Below are 13774 nucleotides of genomic sequence, written 5' to 3'. Positions count from 1 at the left end.
TCGCGAGTGACCTCGAAAGGTCGAATAAATTTTATGTAATAACCCCAAGCAGTTTACAACAAGAACAGCATAAAAATCTACATCCATTTTATAGAAGCTATCAAACGTATATTAACATCGTGAGCACGAAAACACAAATAAATCAATTATTTCTCACTTAGAAATTTACCGGAAAAGTCAAGAAAATTAAATGAATGTACAGTATGTACATAACATAGTGAACAGAAATATTACAATTAGTCTTTTTTTAGTTTATGTGGTTATGTATTTGAACAAAGGCAATATTATTTCTAGAAACAGGACTACGACACTAACAAATGTCCGAAAAAACAAACAAATAAATGATACTTATCAAATCAACTGCAATATCTAATTCACTTTCTTCTGAATTGTTTTCGAAATCCACCATCTCGAAAATCGACTTTTTCTCTATAAGTGTACTGTGATTTTTGCAGTCAATACAAAAACAAAAATCTGTGCAATTTAAGTTGATTTTGCCACACTTGCATAAATTATTTTTCCTACACTTGCAGTTTGCCAACTCAAGAACTGATTTGAGGGCCACATGCTTCTTCAGTGAATCATTGTTGGGTGAAAAGAGTATAATCCTTATGTTTGCCAGTGTTAAATAGACGTGCCCTGGTATCATTTACATTCTTCATATCCTCTTCATACAGTAAACAAACAAATTCCTCAGCTTTATTTATTAATGCCTCGTTAACCTCAAAAGATCTTCATAGTTGAGAAAAAAAAATGAATTGAAAACCTCAATGAAATCTCCAACATGAGTTTGATGGGCAGTTCCAATTGCAGAAAAGTGCTAAAGTACTTCAATATGAAAACCCCTCTAAGCTGTTTGCAACTATTATGATTCTCATATACCTTTACGCTTCAAGACTTACTTCTTGTTTAATCCATTTTATAGCACTGACAGCAGCAGGGATTAGAGCCTGCGTTACGTCGGATTGGTGGAACATTGCTGTTTTCTTTTGTAGTACAGTATCTGAAAAATGAGGAAGAAAATCATATTTTGAACAGCATGAGTGTAAAAATACCACTAAATACTAACTAATACCTTGAATACATAATGCATTTTATCTGATGTACTCAATGAGCGTATATATAGGTATGTTACAAAAAATTTGAAGTTCATCCGATTTAAATAAAAACTGCACCAGTGGATAGATCTAAGTGAAAATAAGAAAACAATACCAATTTTGCAAAAAACGGCCAAGAATTAACGGAGATATCGGCATTTAAGTACCGCCCGATAAGCCACAATTTTTTCCATAAGGATTGTATTGCGCCGACTCAAAAACTGTGACCGAAAGAATGTCAGACCGATAAACAACAGAATGTATCTCGGCTATTTTTGAAGGTAATCGAAAAAAATTAGGAACGAAAAGTTATTGTGAATAGAAGAACCTAATGCAAAAACGTTTACAAATTCTTTTTAACGAAATTAGCTGCTTTCCAATTAATTATGTACAAGAAAGTTTCTGAACTTTACATAACCTCTGGTCGGCAACGACCCTCCCACTACGCAAGTCCCCGCCTACGTGGCAATTAACTGATTTGGCGTTTTTCATATCCGACCTTAATGAACGATTAATTATCATTTAATATTCCTTAACTCGTAAGATATTCACCGCGCTTAGTGAAACGCTAAACGAGAGAAATCGCTGCGAGGGAAAATGTCGGCATTCAATCGATAACTGATGCGCGTTGACAGACGCGTGCTAAGATCATACTTCCTGTGCCTTGAATTAATTTGTACCGTTTCGTAAACGTATGCGAATTGACTTTTTGAATAAAACTTTAACGAATATGAAAAAAGAACACATATCAATCACTAATCTTTTGATGTGCGTCACATCTAAGAAAATTTGGGATTATTTTAGCATTTTATTCTGGCAAAGATCGTTGAGGCCGTCGGAAGATCGTCGCAAATCAACCCTGGTGTTGTGCATATTAGTTTGACAGTGCCTCGCTGCGGGTAATAATTAACAATGTTCTGATTGAACAAACTTCATAAAAATTAGTAAGTATCAAGTTAGGAATGCAATACATGCGTCCATATATATTTTATTGGTGTCCATAGACAATATCATTAATTTGCAGTACGTATAACTTTAACGTAATTTTTAAAAGCCCCGAATGATGGGAAATTTATGCGCTGATGAAAAAATTCAAATACCGAATCATAGTTGTGTATTTTATCTAAATTATGTCAGAATTTCATGGAATTCCAAACAACAGCAGGCAGTCCGTAGTCGTTTTTATTAGCGGTATTCTGACACGGCGTAACGGTACTTAGCATTTTTTGGCGCGAAAAAGCGCGTTATGTAACATTCCTGGTATATATGCTCATTGCATGTACTACCGTCCAGCAGTGTTTGCATACCAGTACTAGACTATATCTACACTAAATTTTGATATATCACAGTCTGAAATGCCCTATGAGTTTGGACTATAGACTATATTTTAAAACATCAACTGTCTGTCTACAACTTGATTTCTCACCTCTCAATCGCTTCCAATGCTGCTTTCTTTCCATGGCATAACTTATCATTGCTTCCCAGGTTCTTGTCGACCTTATGAATTCAGATTTAGACTAACCGACATTAGTAAAATTGATTATTTTCTTCTCTTTCACACAACCGTGCATTACAGAAACAGCCATTAATTTCTATTTCCAAATATGCTGTGGCCTATATAGTAGTATATATAAGTCTGCTGAATAGTCAAGAAGAGTCATTAAATTAATCATAGACATTTCATGCAAGCCAGAAAATATCGTTGTTTGTGAGTTACCGCATCGTACCCATTTAACAACGTCTTATGAGCTAGTGCTCAACTAAAATTGCTATTTATGGTAAGGATACACAAGTGTTTAATATCTTACTTATACTTTTCAACACCTCCTTAGAATAACTGAACTAATAATAACTGAAAAAAAAAAACTATGGAAAGGCTACCCAACGCAAAAGCGAGCAATAGTACATCTGATATTCATCCGACCACGGGGGATCCTCCTACAGCTGACTAATTTGATTTTTACGTCATGCAGAGGTCTTCGTTAATTGGCCTATGATACCGGAAAAGCAGAGAAAATAGGACAGACGGTAACACACGTATTTATTGTAGTAAAAGCGTCTTTTCTGTAAAACGTGCAACTTTTGGAAGTGGGAATAAGGCAATATTTGTTACTAAATTTCTAAGGAACATTTTAAAATCATTTTCAGGTAGTTACCTTATGTGCGCTACGAAACTGAGAGATAAATGGCCTCGGCTCGCGGCCTATGACTATTTCTCCCATTTATAGGGTGGGGTATCATTACTCAAGGGTGCTATATTTAGTATATGTCCAATTTTATTATTATGTTTATATGTATTATATCCCATGTTGTATTGTCTCTATTTATTGATGTTGTCTTGTCCTACCAACTCCTTTGTACAAACAGTTGGGCATACTCCACCCTTACCTCTATTGCCTATATTGCCACCCATCCACCCTCCTTGCACAACTGCCTGTATGAAGGACCATATTATAATACTTATTTGCTTATCATAGGGGTGTATGCCGCACTTTCATGTGTTTTAGGCCAGTTTGGTCTTGTGTATACATTCCCTCTTCAATGTTGATATTTACTAACTCCTGTGTTTTTGCTTTTACGAGACGAATAAACATACATAAGCCTACACACAATGGGAGTGAAAATGACACGAGAAGTAGGTACCGTTTTTCTAAATTAGCAGTTTGAACAAATACAAAAACATAAACGGGCTTTGGGACAAACTAGTCGTGATGGACCTCGACCGACTCGCTCTATTGCATCAGCACCGGTATGTTCCGCGATCTCCTGTGCTGAGATATTTTTGAGCAAGACCGATTGGACTTATTTTAGTTTAGGCCAGGGGTGGCCAACCTTTCACATACCATGCGCCATGTTTTAAACATAATGTTTCAGATGCGCCGTAAATCTCTTGTATTCCCACGCCTAATGTCCGCTTCTTGTTGAAATTATATAAATTTATAATACACACACATATATACACACGTATATGTTGTTTTTACAATTTACAACTTCACATGAATAGAAATTAAGCAAGGAAGTATAATAAATAAAACTGATCGATTTTATTTAAGTACCGCCTTTATGAGACTTTTGCTGCTGTTTTACTTTCGCCAGTTTTTTTTATTCTTGGAGTTAAGTTTGTTACTGAGAGGAGAAGTGCATTCTTCAAATTTAAATCTGTAAGTCTTGACCTCGCTTTGCTTTTAATTAGTTTCATGGCAGAAAATGTTTGTTCACATCTATATGTCGTTCCGAAACGACATATAAACCCCTGGGCAAATTTTCTCAGTTCTTTAGTATCAATATCTACTCTACTCTACCCTCGATTCTAATTGGCCTTTGCTAATCAGCTGTTTGGCCTAGCGTCGCGTGATTTTACTCCAGGCTTCTTCGAGATTAGTACTTGCGTCACAGCAAGCGATTTTACGCTTCGCTTTTGTTGACAACGGTCATTTAAAGTTTGGATGAAAAAGGTGGTATTTAGGGGTCATTTTCAGCATGTTGTGGGTTGATTTATAATAAATTTTTTAGGCTTGTGCAATTCAACTGGTTGTTCAATGGTTATTGGGAGATATTTGGGAAGTCTGGGCAATGAAAAATCCATGTTTCAAGCTGATAAATGACGATTTTCTATTTTTCCAAAAGTTCTGAACTTTTACTTCAGTAGGGAAAAAATAGTAAATTTTACTAATTTTTGCTAAAAGTCTAGAATGAATGTCATAAAGTCCGTCCAAAGCTAACGTCGATAATCGCCTGTTGTTTCTAATTCCAACAAGCCGTAAGTGAGCGACGTGGAGTAAGAGGAATAGATTTTAAGTACAATCAAAACTCACCATGTAAATCGCAAAAAAACGGCCAAGTGCGATTAACAATTTTGGCATGAAAAGGGTTAAAGATGCAATGCGCCACCTCTAATCATGCAATGCGCCACGTTTGGCGCATGCGCCATAAGTTGGCCACCCCTGGTTTAGGCGATTTCCTCAAAGCTAGGGTTACCATATTTTTTCCGATTTTACTACATAGGCCTACATTTAAACCATCCCGGCTGTCTCAATTGACCCTTTTTTCATCGAAAGTTCATGCGCATATTCTCTGTCTAAATATCGGGTTCAATTTCATTGCACAGCGTAATCCGCACGCTGACAAACATAATGCTAACGCGTCACAGGATGTACTATTTTGGCCCCCTGCGTGGGGGATATTTATATTCGAGAGCTCCCGCGACCCCACAACGAGATAAGTACGGCAATTTCAAAAATCATTATATTCTATTTAATCATCCTAATGAAAACAATGTGCCTTCATATAGATTGTTAGTTTAAAGGACGTTGTTGTAAGCCCGCGTAACTGTTTAGTACAGCGGTTCCCAACCTTTTTAACCCGGGCGCGCCAGCAACATCAATTGAAATTAGGTCGTGGACCGGTCGCAAAATATTGAAATGAATGAAACAGAAAAAAAAACAACAGTTGGCACAATACTTCAATGTGAACACAAAACACCAAAAACAGTTCAAACAACAAACCATCGATTGGAATCAAATATTACCTTCACATTCACGTGGATAGTGAATATTTGCCAAAATTTAAAAATATACGAACGCGTTTGACAATGCTCCAGAAAACGGGGAATCCGCAGAAGATTTGATAATACATGACATCTTGTGAAGACCTCAATGTTGAAATCTCGAGATGCGGAATATTAACGAAAAGCCAAGTTCTTTGGCGAAACATAGAAAGATTTAACAAAACGTAGTAGGTTGCGAAGAAGCGTACGATACTTTGGGAAATAGCAAGATTGATTTTAAATATAGGTAAATTCAAAATCTTATTCTGTATATTCAAATCTTATTCTGTATATACAAACACTGTTTTTTGTTTTGTCCAATGTTAAAATATTACAGATTGTTCCATAATCAGTTCATACTTGTCAAAATCCCAACCACCTAATGAGGCAACGTTATTTTGTATAATTCAGTAATTACCAGTGGCGGCGCGTGGTCATTTTGACAACCGGGGCAAGCTACTGCGGGACCAAGTCACCCCCATCTACGGGGACAGGATGAGCGCTGTAAGTTCTCCCATCATTTTATGAGTATAAAAACCATTCCATCGGTAACAACAAATCGGCAAAAGCGACAATTTTTAACGATGAGAAAGTGTCTTTAAAACCGGTCCAAGTCAAGGGATTAATAAATATAGACATAGTTTATTTTGAAACCTCTTTCAAAAGGAAAGGCAATATTTACCCAGATAAATACAATGACATATTAACAGAAACTTCGGGAAAGCAGACAAAACCTAAAATAAGGTTTAAAACGTTACTATGAAGAAAGGAAAGGTAATGCAAAGATAAGGACATGCGTCGCTCACTCACAGATATATATGCTGCTAGACTTCTACTGCTTGAACATATATGCAACACGCCGCGGTTTCTTGGGAGCAAAATGCTCAATAACGCGCTGATTAAAGTCATGCATCGCAGAAATAACGTCTCTGTGAATGGATAAAACAGCCAAGGAATTTAATCTATCTTGCTTCATTGTGTTTCTGAGATACGTTTTAATACGCTTCAGCGTGCTGAATGTTCGCTCTGCGTCGGCGGAAGAAATAGGCGTCGTCAAAATGATGTCCAGAAATTTTGCAGACGCCGCAAAGGTAGTTACTAGAGTGTTATCTATGAGGAACCCATAGAGCGCGCAAGTTGATGTGATGTTCAAAAAAGTTTGATTGGTGTATATACATCGCAATTCATTTTCCAATTTACCCACGTTTATCATGGGGTAAAATTTGGAGACAGTAGCCAACAAATGGATGGGAAATTGCCGTGCAAATTTTGAAAATTTTTTGGGGTTCATCAAAGAGAACGCGGCAAGGTGTTCAGTGCGCAGACGATCGTCTATTTGATTCACCAGAATGTCACAGCATTTCTTTGCAGACAAAATCAAACGCTGCGTTGTTTGCCCGCGGCGTAAAGAAGCACTCCATGTGTCGTCGTATTTTATTGTTTCCCGGATACGAGATACAGCATCGCAGAAGTCTGAAATACACGACTGCACAGACGCTCCATCCATTAGCCTTGACTGCAATGCGCCGTATAATACATCCACGTGATAGAATATTGTGGAGAAAAAAGCGAGAAAAAATGAAAACTCACCATCTTCTAGCAGACGCTTTAGACTTGCCGCCTCCCTCACAGAGCGTTCGTCCCAAACCGGAGAGCTCTGAATGCCATTGAAACACTCAATGAGCTCAGACCTAATTTCGGACACGCCCTGCACCACGCGTGATTGGAAGTTCCAACGTGTTGGTGCACAAGCTGGGAGACGGCGGCTACATATCTGGCGAAGGAGGTCAGAGCGCTTCGGCGAAACGGAAAAAAATGAAGAAAACCCCGAAACATTTGCAAAAAATATACGGACGAGAGGGGTATCAAGACAAATATTTTTAATAACGAGGTTAAATTGGTGGGCATAACAATGTAAAAAATGCGCATGAGGAAAATCTTCTTTTATATAAACTTGAACACCATGTTTCGACCCACTCATGACTGCCGCGCCGTCATAAGTTTGAGCTATCAATTTTGACTTCGCGTTGTAAGGCTGTAACACTTCTTTCAGTACAGCCGATATCCCGCAAGCCGTGCGATCAACGATTGGTACAAAGCTGTGAAATCTCTCGGTAGGTTTACCATCTTTCACAAACCGAAAAATCACAGCCAGTTGGGAAACGCACGTGATGTCAGTTGTCTCGTCAGACTGAATCGAAAGGAACTGGCAATTCTTAATTTCCAGAGCCAAATGTTGTAAATAAATTTTATACATTGAGTCGAGCAAATCATTTTGGATATCCTTAGATGCCCCTTCCGAAACAGTTGCGGCATCAAGATGATCTCTCAATACTGTATCTAGGGATGCGGTGTATTCCACCATATCCAAAAATACCCCTCTATTAGAAGAGCCAGCCCGTTCATCGTGCCCACGGAGGGACAGCTCGTGACAACCAATGAACTTCAAAACAACTATCAATCGACCGAGAACATGGCGGGTTTTCTCGACGTTTTGGTTGTGCCGACGAATAGAAACCGCGCGTCCTCCATCCAACTGTGCTGCAATATTAACATTTCCGAATGTTCGGTATTTTACTGCATTGTCCAGATGCTCCATAGAAGATTGATGATCCCTGGCGCGCTCGGAAAGATGTTGAAGATCTCTAAAACCAAATTTACACCAACGTGAGTCACGGGCGGTAGCAAAAAGTAGGCAATAAAAACAAAAAAGTGCATTTTTGTCCTCGCTGTAACACAACCATTCGTGTTTTTTATACCAAGTTTCTGCGCAGAATGTACGCCGACGCTTTCCTCCGTCATGGGATTATTCCAGTGAACAATTTTTTGGTTGATAAGGCCCAAGACGTTGTACCTCTAATTTTTGTTCCAGCGGCAGCTGCGAAAACGGAGTGCGAAGTAGTGCATCAACCTTATTCATTATGAGGTCTAAGGCTAAGAAATGCGAAGCCGGAAAGAAGTGAGGAGCTCAAAAGGAATGTGGAAAATCGAAAGCAAATGGACTAAAGGTCTCTAACTGATTCAAATAGCGAAACAAGCGACAAAAACGAAGGCGAGGAAACTATCAACTCTTCAATCAACCAACGAACAAGAAGGAATGCGTGAATATGTCAAACGTTGTTGTAAGAAACGTCGGCATTGTGTCGTCATAATTTCGGGGCTAGCGCCGATCGGCCCCGATGATATAGTACAAGAAACAGAAAACAAACGTGGCGAGTGGAAGATAAAAGAGAGAATACGATATACAATGAGCAACCGGGGCAAAATCGGCGTCGCACCGTCGACGTTCGGCGAAGGCTTTGCGAGCGAAAAATGAACCATGTCGGGAGAATATGGCTAGTGTAGACCAGCGGTTCCCAACCTTTCTACCCTGGCGGACCGGTAAAATTAGATTAAATGTACTCGCGGACCGGCAAAAATTGAAATGGCCGTAACAGAAAAGAATAACATATATTTGCGTCTTATAATGCAATGTCGGGCACTCAATATGCTTCTAGACAAAAAAGCACACTTTAAAACATTTCACACGAAGAATAACTATCAAATAATGTGCCGACCAAAAATTACAAATGAGTGAAACATAAAATAATACCATATATTTGCGTAATGAAATGCAGTGCTGGGCACCCATTATGCGTGAGAAAGGCACGCATTAAATTCTCACATTAAAATAATGCACAATTAACTTCTGTGAAAATTTTGCTGCTGTTTCGTTTCCAATACAAGATTGCGAACGAGGCAAAGAAGTTTTTGCAACACGTAGCTGTGCAGCCGATTTCCTTGCCTCGTTTTAATCAAAGTGAGGTTTTAATTGAATCGAGTGATGAGAATGTTTTTTCGCATAACGCAGTAACTGGCTGAAAAGACGGACCACAGTTTGATTGCTCGATTACTTGGCGATGGGTATTCGTTATCAAGAGATATCTAAAATTGTGATAAGTAATTCTTTTTCAATCTGAACTGTAAAGAAGAATCACAATTTTAATCAAGCCTTTTCTTTTTCATTGGGTTCATAATATTAATCCCTCTGCAGTTAATCGACGCCTCAAACGGAATGAATTTGCATTACAATGACAAAGTCGTCGATAACTTGGCGACAAGCTGAAAATCCTACTGTGTCTGGAAAAGACACAGTAGGCGGCGCGGCGGTGTGGCTCAACGGGCTAAGCGTTAGGAATACGCTCGCCACCGCACCTCTAATTACTCTGCGTGGGTTCGCAGGTTCGAATCCCATGCAGGGATGGTTATGTGCGAGAGGATTGCTGGACTCCTCGCCGTCGTTGGGTGGTTCACGTAACCGCTGGTCGGTTACGGCTTCCTCCACCACCAAGTCCATGCTTCCGAAAACAAACAATACAGTAAAAACTAATCCCATACCCGACTTGAAATGGTAACCGGACGAGAGGCCGTGGTTCGCCATATGGATAAGCCGTCTTATCGGCTTTCCTCTCCCCCGGGATAAATATGTAAATCCTATCCTATGTAAATCCTAAGATCTCTGCGGCTCATGCTTTTTTTGCGTGTATCGCGTGACCACCTGTGGGGTCGCAACAAGTTCATATCTTACTGGATTAATATACTGTTCTTGACTGTTTTCCAGTTTAAACGAGGAGATATCCATTACATTTCATATGAATGGTCATATTAATCAGGAAAAGCACGCAGAACAGAAAAGGCACGCGTGCCGATTTTTAGGCTTCTTAATTTTGCAAGATTTGATGGAGCGCATTCGCGATGAATCGGAGCTGGAAAAGCGAAAAGTGTGAGTGATCGGCGCCAAGATGTCGCGTAATACGGCGCCAACATGTCGCGAAAGACGTCGTAATATGACGGCAGAAGAGAACTGCGTAATAAGCCAACGCAACTTTGTCTACGGTAAAGCGATTGGTACGGCATAAAAACAACAAGACAACAAAATTTCTTGCGGACCGGCAAAAAAGCTTCGCGGACCGGCACCGGTCCGCGGACCGGCGGTTGGGAACCACTGGTGTAGACAGTCTGTGCAACCGATATTGAGGTATTTTTCGAATATTTTTTATTATACCGAAAAAACAACCGGGGCATTGCCCCGGTTGGCCCCTTATTGACGCGCCGCCACTGGTAACTACACTGGTAGCGAAACAACATACTTTATCGCAGACCGGCGAAAATCCAAATTAATTCTTTTTCAATTTCAAACACGATTGGTCCGCCGAATTTTACAAACCCGGTTGTTCATTATTGGGATGTACATCGCTCAATACGTTTCACGCAGAATTTTGTCGTGGACAAATAGAATAAACCCATAGATAACAATACTATCCGAAAATCGTTCCTGCGATACCACATCGTGCCAAGCCAACCAATGTCAACATGAGATAGGGCGATAACAGTCACCACTAATGGCCATTTCAGCGGTTCCGCCTGTAATCAGCACGATGAGTAACGTACTTGCACTTAGCTACAGTTACATTCGAGTGTTCTCTCTCATCACCCAACCACTTCTAAAGCTATTCTGATGAAAAAAAAAATAATACCACAATCAATTTCCTGCTAATATATTTAACTTAGCAATATATTATAACATAAAATATATCAGCAAAATGAATCCTGTTTTGCATGTCAATAAAGAAAAACCTATGCAGCAAAGAACATTGTGCAGAAATTTGCCAACAATAATATACGAGACGTTTCAATATCATAGATCCAGCATCCAAAACTGATAAATTTGAATAGAGATGAGTATGTGTGTAACAGATTGTCGAATAATCAGATCCTAATTAAAATATTTAAAATTGTTTGTATGAAGCAGAATTCAAAGTCCAGATTTTGATGAAATTGACTTATTGTATTGTCAAAGCAAAATCACACATACAATTCATACATATTGTTCAATCAAGTTATACCGAGTACATTATAATAATAAGTAGTAGTAATTGAAGCCAAAGGGTAGTTCAGTAAGGTTGCTCGACATTAAAAATAGCAGTAGATAAAAAGTTCATTCAATAATAATATTATTATAATCAGAATTAGTTACCAACGAGAAAAAATATAAGGAAAAGAAAATAAGGTAAATCAATGTACATATTGCAAAATAAAGTAAAAAGGCAACCAGACCCGATTAAAACAATATCCTAATAAAATGATAAAAATAAAACGAGACATGATATTTCAACAAGCTCCAGGTAGTGACGAAAATATTTGCAAGAAAAATTTTAGCTCGAAAAATAAAAAGGTTGTGTGACATCACATAAAATAATTAGGTAGATCTTCAAATTAAGATGATATTTTCAATATCAGAGTTTCAGTTGTAACTGAACCAAGCCAAAAATTATTCTGTATCTTTGAGAACGGGCTATTTTGGACTAAAATACCAAATAATCATTCCTCAATATCAAATGCCCCATAAAAAATGTTACTGACAAATTAGATTCATCCCTCCATATTAAATAGACTTATGAACCGTCACTTATGAAAGTGATTGTGCAAGAATGCAACATAGGAGTTAAATCATATACAGTATGTGAAAATTTTAGGGGTCAAGTAAGTTAATGAGCTTTTTAAATCCTAATTTTGTGACCTGAACAATTGAAAATGATTATAAAAAAAACACCCAGTTGTGGTATTCAGATACTTTTTTTTTGTTCTCGCTCTCAGTAATCAAAACATGATAAAAGCAAATACATCAACAATAAAGAAAAGTTATAAATTGTTCGAAAATCGTCTTAAAAAAATAAGCACATTATCTTGATCAGAACCAGTATAGCTTGAATAAAAGCACATTTTATGTGTCTGATATAGATTATAACAGTTTTATAAAACAGCTGGAGTATAAACAAATTCCTTCTAAATAAATTCAGTCAATTATTACCATTGAAAAATTACAAGAAGAAAAAAGATAAGCATGATTGTTGAAAGCGTTGAAAATAATTCTTCAGAGCCATTGCCAATAAAATAGGCTGGGCTCTGTGTTAAAAAGTGCAGATGAAAATATTCTAAATTGTGGTGTGTATGTGGTTTTGAATGAGCTTAAGACCAACTATGAAGAGCTTGAAGGAATAATCATTACTACTCATTTTAAATTCGAATCTGATGTATAATTAATTTTGACATGCACATCCGACTTCGTTCATATGGTGCATCGTTAAACTTGCGCCGAAAATGCTTTTAAACCTGGCAAATCATTGACATTTTTCATGGTAATTGTAAATGAAATTTTAAGCAGAGTTCCGTCAAATTTAAATTTACTATATTTTGTCCCAATTAGGGAAAGAATTCAATAAAGGAGAAATACACCTTGTATCGAGTGCTCTAACGCCTTGACAACAAAAATAGCAGCATGTGTGTGTACGAAGAGAAAAATTGATAAAATGAGATAAAGGGCATTCTGATGGATATAAATTATGCTCATACGCCTTGAAAGAGCAAAATTTAGCCGAGTTAATAAAGAATAGATTCATGTGATCGTAACGCACACAAATCTGAATCGCTGGTTTTTCTGGGTAACAAACGTCTATAAAAAGTAAAATAAGGCAGTAAAGTGTTAAAACAATACTCTAAAGTTAGACTGATCTAATCAAATAAAATTAAAGGAGTACATCATTAAAAAGTGTGCGCAAAACAAACGAATGAACGGAAAAAAGCGGTTTCTACTGGTTTGTTAAGTAACGATACTGACTATAATAAGACATTGAAGAAAATAGATCGAAAAAAAGGAAAATAATAAAACGATATGCGAATGCTGTCGAGACATCTACATCCTTTGATTACTCAAATATTGTTGTTGTGGACTTTGAATACTGCACTGTCGTGATGTAAAATACAACGACTTGTATTGCAATAACCCATGTGATAAATCAGTCACAAAGTTAGTTAGATCATACTTGATCAAATCCGAGGCAAACGTGGTCCACAGATAACTTTGTGAATGTTGAAGACTGCTACAGACCATCCATCTTGACATCCAGCCAAGCTAATAATATTTCCAGTTATATTATCTTTAGAACAACAAACTGATCAGGATTCTTGTCCCTCAAAATTGGTTGGTGTTGGTTTGGGATTTTCTTTGATAGGTCTGTCGGACTCCCGATGAAGAAGATAAGTCTGCATCTCACCCTTCCCTGAAATGTATTAGAAAACTATTAGCCGAAGG

At 37.8% G+C, this 13774-nt stretch overlaps 2 protein-coding genes across 3 annotated transcripts in view; one reads left to right on the top strand and one right to left on the bottom strand.

Moving 5' to 3' along the window:
- The window catches only part of LOC120340978 (transmembrane protein 131-like), a 142063-nt gene that overhangs the window by 108538 nt on the left and 19751 nt on the right, over window positions 1-13774 (top strand). The window lies entirely within an intron of this gene.
- Window positions 11165-13774, bottom strand: part of LOC120340982 (adenylate cyclase type 9-like) — a 46841-nt gene continuing 44231 nt past the window's right edge. For both annotated transcript variants that reach the window (XM_039409389.2, XM_039409390.2), the window contains one exon: window positions 11165-13742. In XM_039409389.2, the coding sequence (XP_039265323.2) occupies window positions 13639-13742 (104 nt within the window). In that variant the 3' untranslated portion in view covers window positions 11165-13638. The remainder of the gene's footprint in view (window positions 13743-13774) is intronic.

This window comes from Styela clava, chromosome 14, assembly GCF_964204865.1.
Source record: "Styela clava chromosome 14, kaStyClav1.hap1.2, whole genome shotgun sequence".
Taxonomy (NCBI): domain Eukaryota; kingdom Metazoa; phylum Chordata; class Ascidiacea; order Stolidobranchia; family Styelidae; genus Styela; species Styela clava.
The sequence above is the reverse complement of the archived record's forward strand: the minus strand, read 5'-3'. Positions and strand labels throughout refer to the sequence as shown.